The following is a 20,520-nucleotide window of genomic DNA, read 5'->3' on the forward strand; positions in this document are numbered from 1 at the left end:
ATAAAGAAAATGTTTTTCTGAAACCTACATCACTCCCGGCCGCATCTCACGATATCTGAATAACTTTAATGTAAACTTTGACATTTAATATTCCCCTTTTTTTATTTGAATTTTCACTTTTTTCCGTTTTAATTTTGACCTTTTTTGTTATTTTTCATATTTATTCATTCTAATTTTCACTTTTCTATTTAATTTTCAACTTTTTAATTTTAATGTCACTTTTCCTTTTAATAATCAATTTTTTCATGCTTAAACTTTTTCGTTTAATATTTCGCTTTTATATTTGAATTTTCACTTTTTCCATTTGAATTTTGATCTTTTTTCGTTATTGTTCATATTTATTCATTTTAATTTTGATTTTTCCATTTAATTTTCAACTTTTTAATTTTAATTTCACTCTTCCTATTAATAATCAAAATTTTTTATTTTAGTTTTGACTTTTCCATTTAATATTCAACTTTTTTCATTTAATTTTCCCTTTATAATTAAAATTTTTTCCTCTACTTTAAATTTTTCCATTTCTTATTTCACTTTTTCCGTTGTAATTTCGTCATTTTCCTTTATTATTCGTTTTCCATTTTAATTTAAACATTTTCATTTAATATTCCCTTTTTTATTTGAATTTTCACTTTTTCCATTTTAATTTTGACCTTTCTCATATTCATTCCCTTTTATTTGAACTTTTCCATTTAATATTCGACTTTTTAATTTCTACTTTTGCTTTAATATTCAATTTTTTCAGTTTAATTTTGACTTTTCCTTTTATATTTCAATTTTTTTCATTTTAATTAACACTTTTCCATTTAATATTCAACTTTTTCATTTTAATTTTAACTTTTTTTTATTTTAGTTTTAACTTTTCCATTTTATATTTAACTTTTTGGAGAAAGGTGGAAGCTGTAAAAAGGATGAAATTACTCTTGAATTTAATTAAATCACTCACAATCTAAACTCAGATTTAAAAATGTATACAGGAGCACAATTAAGATTGATTGTTTAAACAAATGAGTCAATATTCGCCTTGCAGTAAAGTTTTTAATTGTTTTTATTCCAAAAGTTACTGCTTTTTAAATATCTTCTAGGTATTTTTTTCTGTTAAAAATAGTTACAATTAGTTGTCTTTTTATATATTGTATATATTCGCCTTATAACTTTTAATCATAGTTTATGGTTAATTGCTTTTCAACTCGCCTGTCCACAAAAATATCCACAAAAACTCTATTTCATTCTGGGTTGTCGAATGAAAAAATATTAGACCGGATAAGTCTGGATGTAAAAACGATAACAGAAACTAATACAGACTGAAATAATAAAATATGAGTCAAGTAAAATGGCAGCGTCGTTGGGCCGGAACGGCATAGAAGCCGATTCAGTATCAAAGACAGGGATTGGTGGCCCTCCTTTTAACCGTGGCATAGAGTGGGGAGTATGCTCTACCGATTCAGGATAGGCCACACTCGGTTGACCGGAATACCTACCTTACTATACAATCACTTTAGAATAATCCCCGCTTGAAGATATATTTCGTAATAACCAGTGCAACGTCAATTAATAATCAAAAACTGTTTTTCACCCGGTTTCATTCAATAGACGAGTGTCTAATGTTTTCTTTGAAGAAAAAAAAATTGTAGTTGTCTATTGCCATTTTTTCACCTGTTGTGATATTAAATATATTAAAACGTTCAATTAAGAAGGTCGTGTACTTTTCAGCGAGAGTAGTCATTTTCAACCTATTTTGTCAAACTTTCTTGAAATTTATTACTAAGTGCTATCAGAGTGGATTGAAACAAGTGATTAAATTAATAATTAATTAATGAACTAGTTTTTGTTGATTGAATTCAATTCAGTAACAGAAGTGTAGCAATTATGACTTAATTAAGATTAATTTTTTAATCCCGTTGAGTACAGCGTTTAATGTTCGTTAGTGATTAAGAAAATCGGCGTCATTAAGAACTATGATTAGAATATGCTTTATGGTGTAGGTTGTTTTTTATTTAAAACACATTAGGATACACTCTACACCTGTCATAAGACCAATGTTGGTGTGGTGGACTAAGACCATGCTAGCAAATGCGATCAGACCTTGCCTCGGTGTCACTGGAGTCATGAGAACGACGCCAACTTCGGCCTTGGAGGTGTTGTTAAACTTTCCACCGCACCATAATCTAATCCAAGGAGAAGCCAAAACAAAGGCTCACAGGCTAATAAAAGGGCAACCAATTGCATGGAAACTGAGGGAGGAGATACAAGTAGATGCTGTACTAAAGCATGCCAATTGATGCCGCTTTTCCAAAATATATTTTCGCCTACAAGTACAAGGTACTTTACATTAGAATGGCCAAAAAAGTGGGCCAAAGGAATACCTCGAAGGCCAATTCCTTCTGGTATACTTTTGAGTATTTGATGGTATTTTCATTCGTAGTTATCCCTTTTTGAATGTGTTTTTTAACTTGAGGGTTTAGGAAGCTATCACTATGTGCATGAGTGTATGCGCAGGCATGGTCTACATAGACCCACATGGCTGATCTGGAATAACTCCATAATGAATTTATGACCACCATGAACAATTTTTCAACATTAGCATTTTACATCTAAGTAATTCTCGATACTTCTATATTTTTAAAAAGATTCTGTTATAAAGGAAAGTATATAAGTTATAAAACTTTTATACTTTTATCAATTGTTTTGATGAAAGGCTCAGCAAAGGGAGAAGAACTTTTACGAAAGATTGATGTTTTTTGGAGTACAATTTTGAGAGGAAAAATTGGTGAATGTTGCAATAGATGGATCACTAAACATGATTGGAAAAAAAATTGGACTCATCAAATGCATTGAAGATAAAATTTTTGAAATTGATCCAAATCATAAAATTATACCCATACACTGCCTCATCAACATGCACTATGCAAAAATATTTTAAAAATTTACTTCGATCAAAAGGATTAAATCACAGGAAATTTATTGATCTTGAAGAACTAAATACCAGTCATTTAGATGTGCTATATCACAATAAAATCCGTTGGTTAAGTTTGGGAAAGGTTTTAAGATGTGTATGGGACCTTGAAGAGGAAATAAAAATATTTTTAATGCTTACAGAAAATGAGGAATTTCCTGAATCCTAGATCCAAATTAGATTTGTGATTTAGCATTTTCTTTGAATTTGAACAAATTTAACACAAGTTTACAAGGGAAAAATTTATTTGCTCATGATTTCATACAGAAATTAAGTTTTAAAATGAGGCTTAGCATTTTTTCTACAAATCTAACTGAATGCAAATTTGATCATTTTCCTACGTTACAAACTATATAGTTAAGTATTTTAAAAGGTTCAACCATTTAATAAAAATATTCTTGCACTAATGACAGATTTCGAGCGGAGATTTGATTGCTTCAAAAAATTAATAAAATTGTATTTATTATTCTGAATCCATTTTCTGTACAAGTTGATGACGTTCCTGTTGATATACAATTAGAAATAATTAATTTATAATGTGATTATTACATGAGAAATATCGAGAAGAGCAAGAAAATTTGTGTAATTTTTATAAGCAATTGAATAATGTAAATTAAGTACTTTAGCTCAACTTATATCGGCGAACAAACCTTTTCTTTAATGAATCTAAATAAAAGTATAACAAGATCAAGATTGAATTATTTACATTTGGAGGCTGTGTTAAGAATAGCTACAAGTATAGAACCAGATATTAAAAAATAAATAAAAAGCAATGCAATCCACCTCAACATGTCACATTAGATATTATGTTAATTTATCATACTGATTTACTTACAATTATCCATAAATAAATTTCATAATAAAATTTTGTTTACTTAAATAAATGTTTTGCTTAACATTTTTCAATTTTAATTGTAAAAACTTTTTTATTTCATTAGCTTTATAGATCAGGCTAATCCTCGACATTAATATTTCGTCCAGCCCATGGAAAAAAAAAATTCCGATCTGGCCTGGAGGCAAATACAGTTGGCCAAGCCTGGTATAGCAGATTATTTTGTTCGTTATGACTGGCCGGCAACTACAATGGAATTAATTTCTAAAGAACTTTTAGAAATTTTGTAAAATTTATCTTGTCAAAACAAAAACTTTGGTTTAACATAAAAGTTATATGTGGTAGGGCAAAATTAATGCATGTTTTGAAAATTTGTTTTATTTTTGCAGTGCTCATCGGACAGTAGGGTTAGGATAGATCGAGAGGTTGTTGTAATGGAATGTACATGGAAAGTAGATGTAATGGAATAATAAAAAAACAAAATGTAAAAGTTGTTTATTTGAAACTTTGCCAAGGAAAAATAAAATGCATTATTTGACATCATTTCTTTATTTCACTCTACAGCATCTTTTTCTTCACTAATGGCATCTGGAACAGATCAGTTCATTGACAAAATGATTGTTGAGGGCAGTGTGGATATGAGGTTGGTAATGTAGTAAGTTTTGACTATTTGTCTTAGGACTTTTCATTGGAATGATAAGATGCGGTGGAGATTGGATGGCATTTCCACACAATGTCCAAACTGGTCGCAATAAAGTTAATAAGGTTAGTTTAGTGATTACAATCGAGACAGATTGTAGTCCTTGATTTCTTCGTCAAGTTGTCCACATATGTTCAGTTGTCGTCTCATAAGACTTGTGTGGGGATTTCATGTTTCTCTGCTGTCTAGGTATAATCATAAGAACTTGAAGTATTTGATTTTGTTGTTGATGTACAGTTGAGGGCAAGAGTTTTCTCAATTGAATGAACACTAGATTTTTCTTGAAATTGGATATTAGTGCTAGCTTGGAGAGAATTCGAGTTATAGTATTGTCAGTTTGTAATGATGGTGTTAGGGTGTATTGGTCAGCAGTATAAATGATACAAAGGATAAGACCAAGAATGGTCCCTTGTGGGAAACCAGCAAAAAAGTAAAAATCACTGTCATACAAGAGTTTATGTTAATTACCTGGCAGGTGGTACACTTGACACAGCTTGCTCAATTTAAACACGTTTTCTGTTTAGATATATTTGTTAGTTATAACAACATGATTTCCATTGTCGTATCTATAAACCACTATATAAGATGAATGGTATAAAATAACAAGGGGTCACCGATTATCGCAATGATACATCACATAAATACATAAGGATAAAAACAATCTTAAAAGTAGATGTAATGGAATAATAAAAATAACAAAATGTAAAATTTGTTTATTTGAAACCTTGCCAAGGGAAAATAAAATGCACTATTTGACATCATTTCTTTATTTCACTCTACAACATACATATTCTCACTTTATTGCAGAAGGTAAACTATGAAAAATTAATCAATTCCTTTCTGTCTTGAAACTCGGATTAGGATTAACACAGTCTACATGGTATTCTTATCAACATTAATTAAACTTTCATATTTCGTGAATTTTAAATTAAAAAATTGGAAAAGTCGTCATCTATATTTTATACACCATGTTGAAACCCAGCTTTCCCTCATAACATTACTTACTTTTATCCAGGCTTCTGCAATTTGCTGCTGTCTAAAAAACATGATGTTTAGTCAACTTCTAATGGATGAGGGGTCATAACATAATTTTACACTTGACCGATCAAGAGTAAAAAAAATATAAATAAAAACAAGGGCAATGCTTAAAGACGGCATTTGTTCAATAGATAATTGATTTCTTCATGGTCACAATGAAATGTTTTCAAAACTTCGCATGAACATCAATGAAGGTACTGTACTCCCAGTTGATGCTGAACAGTTTGACTGCATAAAAATTAATCTAATGCCTTATAGTTTACCTTCGAGTACTTGATCATTCTGAGCATAGGCTGTCAAAAAAAAAATTATTTACATAAATAAATCTGGGGGCAAAAATATTCTTTAAATAAAACAATATACATCTTAATATACATAATTACATACAGTTGAAATCATTCTGACGCAAGGGACACTATTTACAGAGCATGAATTGAACACTTTTACAAATTAATTTTGTTATTAATAATTTTTATTAATCTCTAAGACTATGTACAATTTTTCAATGAAAGAAAGGAAAAACATCATTATTTGATTTATTTTCATTTGATGATCACAAGCTCATTGTAATTAGGACGGAAATAAATTAAGTTATGAAATATAATTTAAAAAAAAAACAAAAAAACCTGTACTGATGTTTTTCTCTTCTTGAGAGAAAATCGTTATATTTGTATTAAAAAAAATTCCCACTGTTTGGAAATTAAAAATAATATACAAATACAAAACCGAAACACAAAAGAAGAACGTTTCTTTACAGCTTACATCTATAAATTCAGTCATATTATTTTTAACATAATTTTTAGAAAAGTAATTTATGCTGTAAGAAAAGAAGACACTAGTTAAAAACAAGAAACCCCTGAGCACCTTGTTTGTCCCATATCAAAATTTCAGTTTTTTTGTTTGTTTTTTTGGCTTTAGTACCCAACTTGGAGGATGACTCTTTCAATCATCGTGTATCCTTTCGTCTATGCCATCGCTTTCTGTGATGAGGGCCCTCTCGAGAATGACTCGCCCTTCCTTATACCTTTGATTTTCTTCTGTCGCAAATTCATATATCCAGCCAAGCTTGGCACTGCAATTTTTGCAAGAGACATCCCTTACCATATGTCTTCCGGTAAGCATGACTCTGTCTTGAACCTTGCTGCACAGACACAAGAGAAAAGAGGTCATTTATCGACGAACTGAGCGGGAGTATTCATCACGCGACTTACCTGCATTTAATGTTGACCACTTTGTTAAAAAGGAAAGCCCGCCCTGTCGCTCCTGTGAATCTTGTGCTGATCAGCTCGCCCCTGTTGGTCAAGTTGGCATCACAGGATGCGCAGGAGAACAGCCTGGCTCCACCTAGATGTTCTAGAAATATTCTACCCATCTGGAAACAACAGAGAAACAGACTTGTAAGTAAAGAACCTATTAGAAAAAAATATAGAACAAATGACAATGTAAAAATTTAGCTAACAGTGATTTAGATAATAAGAAAATAGCCTGCAACACATGTATATTAAATGGAAAACTAGAATAACAATTAAATTAATATTATATGAGACATTGTTCCCTTACAATATTCTGTTTAATTTTAATATATAAGTCTATATAACAAAACAGTACCAACTCCCATCCATAAGAAAATCTGTGGCAGCATGTAGATATCACAGTAAATTAAGCTATAAATTGTTTATGTAATGCCTCAATCTGAATCATCCAGTACCAGTCGATCAAAATGAAGCAGAATATGCCTCTCATACGCAATCTTAGACATTTTACAATATTCTTCACTTAGTATAGAATGAGAAAAAGTCACTAGGTGAAATTGCCTTCATGTATTTCCTTAATTAATTTCTTTAATAATATATTAAGTAATCATACACTGGGAACTGTGGTAGATGATTAGTAAGCTGATTAACTGGTCAGACTCTCGGCTCTTAGACCAAACAGAAGTGGGTTCGATTCCCACAATCACTTCTGGAAATTTTGACCCATCTCTACCCCAAAAATTAATCAACAATACCTACAGAAGCTTGGTTAATACCCAACAACTTGGAATGAAAATAAAATTTAAAAAAATACTCATTCTAATATTTCTGAGGTTACACATAAAGCTCCAGTTTCCTTTTTTTTTCTCTTTTTTTTATTCTTCTCTATATAACTAAACTATAATCTACATGAGAAAATTTGAATTGAATGGTAATTATTAAGAATAAAACACCAATCACAATAATACATTTCAAATACAAATGCATGTACATCTGACCAATGTCTTTTATCATGCAGGATTGCAATCTCTGATTGCCAGTACGTTAGTAATGTTTATACATTATGACATTTCTGCTTCTGAAGTTTATGTTTCCTTTATGAGCTTCTCAATGAAAAATACTTTTTCTTTATGAAGATCAGTGAGTCGCACAAACCAGAAGGTTTACAACACTAATCAACCAAATCACCAGTCCTGCTTTAAATGTTAGTGCAAGCCTATATTATATTTTTCATTCTTTTTCTTTTTCTTCACTTCAGGGAGCATCATGAGGAGAGGAGCATAGAAGAGATAAAGAATTAAAGAATTACATATATGTAGAAATACTTTGCAAAAGAGTGAATTTGATATGTACAAAAGTGAACTTAACTTAATTTGAAAGGGGTAAATATGATATGCAAAATGGGGGCTTCGCTTGCTGCATAACCGTTTAGGCATTGACACTGCACATCCCTATAAAGTAAGGGTCCTGGGTTCAAATCCAGCAGCCCTGCATTTGATTTTTTCTTTCTTCTCTCTTTTTTTTCCACCGGCACTCCAAGGGTTCAAATAACCTCGTATTTAGATACCCTCATAAAAAATAAATAAATATGTGGTGTTTAGGGACCATTAGTTAATGATTATTTGGAGATCGTGAGGTGCAATCTCGTGTGATGTAGGTTTTAGAAAAACATTTTCTTTATCGTGCCAACGTTTCAATCGTTATTTAAAAATCCCGGGCCTTGAAGATGATCTCAAAAAGATGGCACGATGAAAAGAAAATGTTTTTCTAAACCTACGTCACACCAGACCGTACCTCACGATTAAATTAAAAAAGTGAGTCAAGTTAATTTGCAAAAGAGTGATGTTGATACACAAACTAGTAAATTTAATTTGCAAAAGTGTCAAGTGTGAAATTAATCTTCAAAAGGGTGCAATTGATTTGCAAATGAGTGTCTTTACTGGTTACTAGTTTATATAAGCTCAATTCTGCACACAGATGTACATTCATACACATGTTTACAGAGTTGAGCCTATGACTTCTTGCAATCCGCCAGCAATTGCAGTTTTTGTAATTGACAATAAATTTCAGGCAGCCTCAAAAATCACCAACCCGGGTGTTGGTAGTGTACAGTCATACCTCGGGTCTTATCCATGCAGCCACCAAGGTAGGGTTCTTTCTGGATGCTAACAACATCATACGTCATTGCAGCCCCCAACACAATCTGTTCCTAAATCCATTCATACTCTCATTCATTCCTAAATACATTTTTTCCTATTTATTGGACTGGTTCAAAAATAATTCATAATTGGAAAATGAAGTCAAAACTATTTTTAATTTTTATAAAATATATATACACTCAACACGACACGCAAGGATGGCACAATTACACAGAAGACAAACACTTTGAGCCCTGAAGATGATCTCAATAAAAGATTGAAACGTTAGCGCGATAAAGATTATTATTTATATTTATTTTTATTACAATCTGTAATTATTATTTACAATATGTAATTTGCAGATACATGAACTTATGTACAACTATTTACATTGAGGGGAGAAAATAATCAATGTTATCCTCCCTCTTCACTTTGTTTATGTTTTTTTTACAGTTTACTCGGAAAGGAGGTCGCGGGGCCATTTCCTCTTAAGACACCTTATGGAGTTGTAGGGATGGGTTCTATCGGACAGGGCTTGGGCAAGACTATTTGGATGGTGGGAGAGTTTTTTGTGAAACTTGGTAAATTTTTGGGGAATAAATTTTTGGATATAAGGAATTTGAAGGTCGTTGTGGAGGGTAGCATTTGAGACATAATAAGGAGCATTTACAATGGATCTGAGAACTTTAGATTGAAAGGATTAGAGATGTTGGATATTGGAAGGTTTAGCGGTTCCCCACAGTTCTATTCCGTACGTCCAAATCAGTTGTAGTAGTGTTTTGTAAATTGTAAGTTTGTTTTTTGTCGATAGTTTAGACTGTCGTCCTAAACAAATAACTGTGCAGTAGACCATATCGTCTGTTTAGGTTTTGTCGTGTCAGTCGTGTATGTTGATTCCACGTTAGTCGTGAGTCTAGGTGGAACCCAAGGTAGAGAACGCAGTCGGATTTGGGGATAGGAACGTTGTTGTAGTATATCGTGAGAGGAGGTATAAAATAAAGAAAATTTATTTGAAATATTTTCCATCACAATCTACACATCTTTTCCAGCATGTAATAAGCGCTTTTATTCTGCTGGCATAAAATTTTTTATTTCGACTCACAACAAAGACATGGAAGGTGTTTGCGGTTCACCACATTCTCTAGAAATGTTATCCCTCAAGAAGCGATCAAAAAGTGGAAGCTTGCAGGCGAGAGGTCGAGTGAATAGGGAGGGTGCAATAAGTCCACCCCTTAAGTTTATAGCCCTTAAGTTTCTGTAGGGTTGGCATTGTGACATGTGGCCTGACATGACATTGCAGTTTCCTGTGCAGTTTGTCAATATTTCTCTGCTGTGATAGTTTGACCATTATTCAGGAAATTAAAGTCAACAACCCCAGCAGTACACCACCAAACCTTTTTTGGGTGCTGATTTGTTTTTGGGGAGTGTTTTGGCACTTCATCCTTCCAACCACTGACCTGTACGCCTCCTGTTATCATATAGAATCCATTTCTTGCGTGATGATTTGATCAAGAAATGAATCATTTTGATGGCGCAACAGAAGAGACATGCAAATTTCAGATTTCTTTGGGCTTCGGTTAGTTTGAGTGGTACCCTCTTGTCGAGCTTCTTTACCAATATATATCGATGTCAAACAATGGTTGAGAGGTCGACACTACGCTCTTCCATAATTTCCTGTGTTGTCTTACATGAATTTTCTTCAATCAATGTTGTGAGTTAGTCATCATCTACAACAGAAGGCCTAATGCAACTTTCTCTGTCTTCGAGATCAAAATATCCAAGACGAAATTTCTTAAACCATCGCTGCACCATGTTTACATTCAATGCTTCCCTCCCCTAAACTCTATTGATGTTACACACAGTTTGGGCCGCACTTTGTCAAAGTTTAAATTCGTACAAATAAATTCGGTGTTTGGACATCTTTAATTTCACAGGTTCTCACTCTTATAAAATTCAATATAAACTAAAACATTTTGTAAAAAAGATAACATTTAAAAGTATTTATTGTAATCCATATATTAGATTTGAGAATTTATCTTTGTTTACATGACAAACACCTGCAAAAATAAAACAAATTTTCAAAACTTGCATTAATTTTGCACCAACCCAATACATACCGTTCACTCAGAGGGTGGTGGAGTACTTGATATCCCTCCATCACTCTCTACAATAATTTATAAATAAACTAACTGAACGTCAGTTGGTTCTTAATATTCCATCATCGGCGTTCTCACACTATCCATTCATCCAAATAAATACATTGTCACAATATACACAAAATGGAACTGAAAATGAGATATCTATCAGTACTGCGTACAATAAAACAAACGTCTCCTCCAAAAATTGGAATAGGGAACCTAAATACTCGCTACTGTGCTCAAGCACAATACTCGTATCGGGCAGCATTCCTACACGCTCTCTATATAGAGCCAAGGAATGGCACCCTTCAATTAAGTGGGACACATCGAGCAACCGTTCTGTAAACCCAAGCCCAAAAGAGTGATTTTAATTTGCAAAAGGGTAAAATTGATTTGTAAAAGGGTTAATTTAATTTGAAAAACCTACATATACAGTTTTGTATTGTTATTTATAAAAAAAAAAAACCTACTCCTTCTGAATAAGTCTAAAAATATACAATAAAAAATTATAATAAAGTAAGATACAATTGAAGGGCACTGTGGAAAAACGATGAGGATCCATTTTTTGGCAGAACCGAGATTTCACCAGCATCTGTTGGCTTGTGACATTAACTATTAACCCGCCAAATGTGGCTAGGGAAAAACAATTAGATTCCACTACAAATCGTGTTTAAAATGGGCGGCACAGTGGAAGAACTATGGGACTTCTGTGCGCCTAAGGAAGAACGATGAGGATCCATCTCTCTGGTATTTAAAAATTCCTCAGAAATTCAGTCAGAACGCTTATAATTTTTTGTGACTCATGTGCAGAGCAAAATAAAAATTATACAGTTCTGCGATTCCTTCACCATCTCGCAACAGAAAAAGGGAGAATATAGTGTGTAAAAGTTTTCTTTCCCATCCGTGGCCTGATCAAAAATCCTATGTAGATATGCTTCAAGGATGGAGGGATGTGATTGGTCCGAGCAGATGCAAACCCTAACATTCACTGTTATTGATTGTAAGAGGGAATTTTTCAAATCGTGGACGAATTACTTAGTACCGATGTACAAACCGAAATGTCCCATCCCCACAAGAACGATTCGATGTTTGAAGATATCTCTTACACACCACAGTATATACGCCACCGGACTTCATTCTGTGGAGCTTATAACAAGCACGTGTTGTGGGTGCCACAAAGACAAAAAAATGGGGAAGAACCCCGCACCAAAACAGCAGCCTTGTAACTCCTACAATGGGCCCCTTCCATTAATTTGGAAAAATATAATGACTTGCAACACCTGAAAAAGTTTCTCACCAACAAAGTTGCCAGGAGGTTTTACAATAATTTGGTCACAAATAGAACTGCCACAGAAACTCAGGATGATGTTTATTTTGATTATGAGGTAGACGATGAGCAACGTAAAACTTTTTAGCTTAGAGCTTTTTAACTTTTTCAGTTTTGTTTTTACAATAATTAATCTAAAATTTTGACCATAGATATTTCAGAATTTTCGTTTCACTTGTCTGTTCATCTTTGAAATTAATAATAAAATTTCATAATCATAGTATTTTCTTATTCCTTCCTGGGTTCGAAATGAGGGTTTAATGGTTTTTGGATCATGAGAATTACTCAGAAAGAACTCTAAATTTATTACAATCATTAAATCAAACATCAAAAAAGAATCTATTTCACCAGTAGTCATGAAACTTTAAATTTAGTGTTTCTCAAATGATGGAAAAAATGGAACCTCATCATTTTTCCACTGGACCCTTCAATTGAAAAGAAAAAAGAAAAATAAGCAGCAGAAGAATATAAGCCTAAAATTTATTACATTTATTAATATCACAACTAGGGTTTAAAACTTTATTTTACAAGTTACAAAACATCAACCTCTCTGAACCAACCCCCATATTATTATCATTATCATCAAGAAAAAAGTGGCTATGTGACATATCTAGTATTATTTATTTTATGTGAGTGAAAATGTGTCATGTAGAGAACACAGTAGCCTGAAAAGCTTGTGAATTGTTAAATCCTGTTCAACTTGTCTAAATAGTGCACATCTCAATATCCGCCCCTCAACAGCCCTGGAGTTGCAAATTTAAACAAGGTGTTGTTCAACTGTGACATTTCTTCTTTATGTCTGAACGATGAGCGCAAGCAACCGAAGCACAAATTTGATTTTGAGCTAGAACCAACTAAACACCAAAGCGAATCTTGATGGCAGATGACCTTTCTTCGGAGTGTTTGTTCATGGAGGATGAGGTCATACCGCATTTCTAATTGTGAATAACGTTGCACTCACCCTTGACAGAACTGTACAGATTTTTAACAAGTTGCCTCTGTATTTGAATACAAAGATTTTTGACTTATTTAGATTCTGCTAATATTCTGTACAGTCTTCAAGGGTACATCAGTACCCTTGCGCAGGTGATGATCACATCTGTATTATTTACCCAACACGCGTTTTACAATTGTTCAACAAATTTGTCATCAAATCGGACAATTTTAACAGTTTAGAGGCAAAGAGTAAACGAGGAAAATACATATTTATTTACCTCATGCAAAGGTTACTGTTCAGCTTGGCCTTTCCAGGGCCGAACGATTCTGACAGAGCAGCAGCAAGATTTATGCCTCGATGCCCTGCCTGATGATGCAGACGACGTGCACTGATGCCAGATGAAACGGTCTCTTCATCAGTGATACGCGTCTGAGTAGCATTAGGCCATTAGATACAACTTTACAGCTGTCTATTCACTATTCAGTATCACTTCGACGTTCCTGCACAGATGTTTTCACATCGATTTGAGGATGAGGAAAACATTTCGATGCATTATTGGATTCGAGACTTTTCGATACTCGATTCGATACTTTTGGTATGGTGTTGTGGAAAAAAAAGGTACAGATCTAAACAATTATTTAAAAATGTACATAATTATTTATTTTAAAGGTACATATACTTTAAGCCCCCTTACGTGTACATCTATCTTAGAAATAAATTTAGTTTGGTAAACATAGTAAAATATTTATAATGTCAATAATAAAGCATATAACACAACATACAAAACAATAATAAGTAGCCCTCGGAGTATCTGATTTGTAGAAGAAGGGTCATCCTCGCCGAATAAGAATAGGGCATGCGAGGTTGGCACAGGAGCAGTTCCTTTTAGGCCAACGCCTAAGTATGTATCCGGCAGAGAAAGGTTGTTCTGTGTCCCACCTAGTTGAAGAGTGCAATTCCTAGGCTCCATATAGAGAGCGTGTAGGAATGAAAATAGTTAGCTCTTCCCCATACTACGAGAAGTATGTGTGTGATGAGGAGTAAAGAGATTTTCTTTGATGGGGTGTTTCTGGTTGAGGAAGTGGCTAAACCATTTAATTGGGAGAGTGTCCAAGAAGTAAAAGGTGTATAGGTTGATTTTAGCATTTGGAGCCTGACTTGCAAAAATTTTTTTATGTAAATAATTATACTGTAGATGTAAAGTCAAAACTAAGCAACAACAATGTTTATTTATTTTTATTTTTATTTTTATTTTTTTTAATTTAGAAATCGTGAGGTGCGGACTGGTGTGATGTAGGTTTCAGAAAAACATTTTCTTTATCGTGCCAACATTTCGATCTTTATTGAGGTCATCTTCAGGGCCTGAGATTTACAAACATTGTTTATATATAACAATTACATTTTGGATGTGGAAAAGTGAATTTATACAATGCAAAATATATTTTTTATACATTCAATCAAAGTATTTCTACTCACTCAAAGTGTTTTTTGATTGAATATATAAAAAATATATTTTGCATTGTATAAATTCACTTTTCCACATCCAAAATGTAATTGTTATATGTAAACAATGTTTGTAAATCCCAGGCCCTGAAAATGATCTCAATAAAGATCGAAACATTGGCACGATAAAGAAAATGTTTTTCTGAAACCTACATCACACCAGACCGCATCTCACGATTTCTAAATAAATATCGATTAACGGTCACTAATCACCACATGTTTATTATTTTGTGGTAGGATTGTCTTTTTAATATTTTTTCTTTAGTTCAAGTAGATAATTTTAAGTCAAAAAAATTGAAAGACGTTTAAAAAATCTTATGCATATATAATTTATTTGTACTTGGTATGTTTTAGTCAAGCAATTTGTAAGAATATAATTGATAAGAAATGTTAAAGAAATTATTAATCATCTTTCAAACTATGATTAATCTTGTATGTAATGGTAATTTAGTTCCTTTTGTTCCAGACAAATTAATTATAATACTGCCAATTATTTAAATAAATCTTTCCATTGGAAATACAGATAAAGTCAATAAAATAAGTTAGTCATAAAAGTTTAGTGTTTTAAAGCCATACACTACTCAATGATTGTACAATCAATTGGTACAATTTTTATTAATAAGTTTGAAGATAACATTTGTTACTCAGCAAATTATCAATAGAAATGAAATGTAAAGCAATTTATTATTAAGAACATTTTTTTTATTAATCTATTATTCGTCGGCTGAATCGACATTTGTTACTAATCAAAATAAGCTTTATCGGCCCAAGTATTAAACAGTAATGAGCTAACTCAAATTACTCAGTTGTGCTCCTACTTCCCACTTCTTCAGTGTGCAGCCTTAGATAAACATGTATAAGAGGATGGCGATTTTTATTTTTTACATGATGTGTTTGGAGGTCAGTACAGATGTTTAACAATTTTTGTGAGAATTGAAATTTAAACCATTGCCAGAATAAATAACGTTTATGTTGCCTTGTGAAATTTCCTTCTGTGGTCTGTGGGTGATGTACCGGTCATTACTGCTATGATCATTGCTGATCATATTGATAGGCCAATCTGCTGGCTTTTTCACCACCTTCAGTATGTCTTCACACAGAGACACTGAAGATGGCAAAATGCCCAAATGTGTCCGACAAACCAGCCAGCGAGGATAGGCAGACCAAGGTGGTCAGTAAGAATCAAATTACAATTTCTGTTGCCATTTAGCATTATTGTAAAATACGAAAAACTTTACAATTAAACATTGGTGTTTTATTAGAGAGTGTGTATGCTATAGTTATACAAATACTTTTAATCAATTTAATGCTTTATTACTAAAATAATAATTCAGATATCGTGAGATGCGGTCGGGTGTGATGTAGATTTCAGAAAAACATTTTCTTTATCTTGCCAACGTTTCGATCTTTTATTGAGATCATCTTCAGGGCTCAAAGTGTTTGTCTTCTGTGTAATTGTGCCATCCTTGCGTGTCGTGTGCCACTAAAATAATGTTAAATTTTGGTAAAACTCAAATTTCTAAGTATTTTAATTAATTGTACTTTTAATCTAAAGTTTTGGTTGAGATGACAAAGCAAGTGACACAAGCAGGATTTGAACCCACAATCTTTGGCTCAATATGCTGCTGCTCTAACCACTCATGCTATTGTCATTTCATTCTAAGTATTATTAAAGTATGGCCTTTTCAAATCTTGGTCTGTCTACCGTTGCAGCCTTTGCCTGTCAAGTGGTTTTCTGTATATCTTCAGTACTGGGTTTGTTATTAATCATGAATTTTAAGTAATCTTTTGAGAATCAAAATATAATTCAAATAAATTAATTAAAAATTTTTAAAAGTTGTCAAAATATGTATATATTTTCATGAACTTAGTACATTATGCAAGATAAACCTTCAGCACTGAAATAGAAATGCAGAAACAGTGGAACTAGGCAGACCAGGGTTGGAAATGACCAAAACAGCTTACCATCCTGCAAACATTAACAAAAAATTTAAATAATTGTATTTGTTTTAATATATCTTATAATAAACTGCAATATTGTCAAACTCTTAACTCTTAAATTAAATAACAAAATCTTGAATACACAATTGTTTCTTTTAGATTTTGAAGCACTCGAATAGGTGCAACGCCTTACCTGTCCCAAAAGTCCTTCAGCAGACGTTTTCTAAAAAGCCCTTTAGTGAAAACCCGCCAAAATTTACTGCTTTTACCAGAGTCAAACGAGCGATACAGCTGGATTTAAAAAGGATAACGAATCCAATAATTGGGTCAATCAACAGAGGACTCAGTTTTATCGTTGCTAGCCCAATTTATAAAGAATTTTACAATGCTGGGAATAAAGTCAAACTTAAAAGTGTTGAAACAAATGATGCTATTGACAGCTATGTTCAATATGCTGTAAACAAAGTTTTTGCTCCTGTATGATATAAAAATATGTATTTAATAAATAATTACATTATATTTTGTTTTACTTTCCTTGCATGAACTTCCTTCAGATATGTATTTGTTAGTTGTTAACAAATTATTGATTTATTTAATGCTACACATATTATTTTTTACGGGGTAAGTTCAACGACCATAACACTACTGTGACCAATGTAGATTTATTGTGAAACCACTTTGGTTAAGACCATACAGTGAAAAGTGTGTATTTCCCCACAAAAATATGCGCTTTCATTGGGTGTCTATCTGTGCACTTCTCTTGGGGTTAGTAGCTATACCGTATATGGGCTAGTGCCTCATATTCGCAAAGAATATGTGCCAATGTCTCAAGTTTCTATTGACAGAGTTGGCATATATCTGTCTTGGCTTTGCCCATCTTCTTTGGTATTCTATATAGAGGCCCATAATTTTCCTCAAACCTTACCTGCTGAGAGAGAAGGCCTTCCTTTTTGAGAGATTATGAATCAGCTTGCCTCGTACCAGGTGCAAGTCAAGGGTCCAGTGCTTGAGCCTTTCTTTCTCAAGCAAATTTTTAACACACTATCTGCTGTGCCTTGTCAAGGTTCCAGCCCTATCGATGAGAGGGCCACCAGCCTTTCGTTTCCTTCTATACCATCATATCCCGGAATTTAATTTCTCAGCATAATCTGTCTTTTTTATGTAATGATTCTTTTGTCTTAAAATAAAAATAAAGTATAGATTTTGTTATTTATTTTGTATTTTCTGATTTGGTTGAAAATTAGGGAACAATTCATTCGATAGGGTGCTTTAATAAAAGAGTCTATGAACACAAGTGGTATATTTAAAAGGAACAAATGGATTCGTTGAAGAGGATTGTTAATAGGAATGATTATGTGACATCCTCATTATTGAAAAACTTGAATTTTTTGTTCAATTTATTATTTTTTTTAAATGACGTATTATTTTAATTTTTTTAAGGCAAGTTATTTTTTGAAATATTGTTTGAAAACGAGGTGCTGGACTAGTACTCAAAAAAGAGAAAGGAATAGTAGCAACGACAGTCAATGACCTAGTACTCCTTCAAATCGATGGTACTGAAATGACAGACTGAACTAAATAACTAGGATAGTACAAGAAGCTAGAAGACTGCAGTACTTGGAGATCCTAAACCCTCACTTCCTAGTCTCCTTTCAGCATCAACATCATCATCATCATTCATTTTGATAATAAGAGATCACATGGTAATGCCATGAAAGCTTGGATTTAAAAATAATGCCAAGATGTTTTATTTAGGACAAAAATTACTAGGGAAACAGTTGATATGAGGAGGGGATAGGGAATCTGTATTAATGGTTATTTTAATGGAAATTAATAAGGACTGGGATTAATATTGTAGTAAACAGAAAGGGGCCTAAGTATGATCCATGTGGTACTCCAAAGGATGCAAGAGAAGGAAACGCAAAGAAAACGAATAAATTGTAAAATACCAACTTCTTTATCACAAATCCTATTAATAATTCTTTTAATTAATTTAATAAAAATTGGACAATGGTAAACTGGGGGTAATTAAAAACATTAATATCTCACCAACACTCCCAACATGACACACAAAAGTGACACATCTACACGGAAAACACACACTTTGAGTGAGTACAAACCCTTTGATTAAACCTAAAATTTCTATTCTATTGTTATTAAATTTCTAATTATTATTAATTATTAATTAGTCACTATTATGGTTATTGTAATGGGAATTAATAAGAACTGGGATTAATATCATTAATGATGTCAAATAGAAAGGGGCCTAAGTATGATCCCTGTGGTACTCCAAATGCAAGAAGAAAAGAAATAAATTGTAAAATGCCAAATTCTTTCCCACAAATTTTATGTAAAAATTCTTTTGCCTTATAATAATAAAAACGAAGTATAATTTCTTTAGTTATTTAGTCTGTTCTGATGTGGTGGAAAATTAGGGAACAATCAATTCGACAGGGTGCTTTAATAAAAGAGTCTATGAGCAACAAGTGGTATATTTAAAAGGAACAAAAGGAATCGTTGAAGAGGATTGTTAATAGGACTTTATTATTAAATAGATTATATGGAGATAGTGAGGTGCAGTCTGGTGTGACATAGGATTTAGAAAAACATTTCCTTTATAGGGCCAACATTTCGATCTTTATTGAGATTATCTTCAGGGCCTGGGATTCATAAACATTGTTTAAATTTTACAAATACACATAGGTCGTGGAAAAAAGAAAAAAATGAAGTTATACAAAATTTTTAGATTCAATCAAAGTATTCGTACTCACAGAAATATCACTCATTTTTGAGTGAGTACAAATACGTAGATTGAATTTAAAATTTTTGGCATTTTATAAATTCATTTTTTTCACATCCTACATGTATTGTAAAATTTAAACAATGTTCATGAATCCCAGGCCCTGAAGATGATCTCAATAAAGATCGAAACGTTGGCACGATAAAGAAAATGTTTTTCTAAATCCTTCATCACATCAGACCGCAGCTCACGATCTCCATATAATTATTAACTAACGGTCACTAAACACCACACATTATTAAATAGAGTTAAATGAAATGCTTTAATTCATCTTTTTGTTCTAAGCAAGTTATTTTTTAGAATATTGTTTGAAGATGAGGTGCCAGACTAATACTCAAAAAAGGGAAAAGAATAGTAGCAACAACAGTCAATGACCTAGTACTCGTTCAAATCGATGGTATTGAAATGACAGACNAAGGCAAGTTATTTTTTGAAATATTGTTTGAAAACGAGGTGCTGGACTAGTACTCAAAAAAGAGAAAGGAATAGTAGCAACGACAGTCAATGACCTAGTACTCCTTCAAATCGATGGTACTGAAATGACAGACTGAACTAAATAACTAGGATAGTACAAGAAGCTAGAAGACTGCAGTACTTGGAGATCCTAAACCCTCACTTCCTAGTCTCCTTTCAGCATCAACATCATCATCATCATTCATTTTGATAATAAGAGATCACATGGTAATGCCATGAAAGCTTGGATTTAAAAATAATGCCAAGATGTTTTGTTTAGGACAAAAATTACTAGGGAAACAGTTGATATGAGGAGGGGATAGGGAATCTGTATTAATGGTTATTTTAATGGAAATTAATAAGGACTGGGATTAATATTGTAGTAAACAGAAAGGGGCCTAAGTATGATCCATGTGGTACTCCAAAGGATGCAAGAGAAGGAAACGCAAAGAAAACGAATAAATTGTAAAATACCAACTTCTTTATCACAAATCCTATTAATAATTC

General features: G+C 32.6%; 1 protein-coding gene and 1 long non-coding RNA gene across 3 annotated transcripts; one reads left to right on the forward strand and one right to left on the reverse strand.

Annotated features, from left to right (window-relative positions):
• Window positions 1–5,236: 5,236 nt before the first annotated feature.
• On the reverse strand, window positions 5,237–13,831 carry LOC106670588 (protein yippee-like 5). Its single transcript, XM_014401072.2, has 3 exons — window positions 13,594–13,831; window positions 6,735–6,895; window positions 5,237–6,664 (listed from the first exon to the last, which is right to left on the reverse strand). The coding sequence occupies exons 2-3, from the start codon at window positions 6,893–6,895 to the stop codon at window positions 6,466–6,468; spliced, it is 360 nt and encodes a 119-aa protein (XP_014256558.1). The 5' UTR covers window positions 13,594–13,831; the 3' UTR covers window positions 5,237–6,465.
• On the forward strand, window positions 13,645–17,279 carry LOC106670589. Of its 2 annotated transcripts, none has more exons than XR_001341096.2 (2): window positions 13,645–13,934; window positions 16,920–17,279. It is a non-coding gene; the product is annotated as an uncharacterized LOC106670589 (long non-coding RNA). The 2 variants fall into 2 exon arrangements; XR_002910597.1 differs by lacking the exon at window positions 13,645–13,934 and adding an exon at window positions 15,369–15,719.
• Window positions 17,280–20,520: the final 3,241 nt, after the last annotated feature.

This window comes from Cimex lectularius, unplaced genomic scaffold (assembly GCF_000648675.2).
Source record: "Cimex lectularius strain Harlan isolate CLEC.00 unplaced genomic scaffold, Clec_2.1 scaffold153, whole genome shotgun sequence".
NCBI classification, from domain to species: Eukaryota; Metazoa; Arthropoda; class Insecta; order Hemiptera; family Cimicidae; genus Cimex; species Cimex lectularius.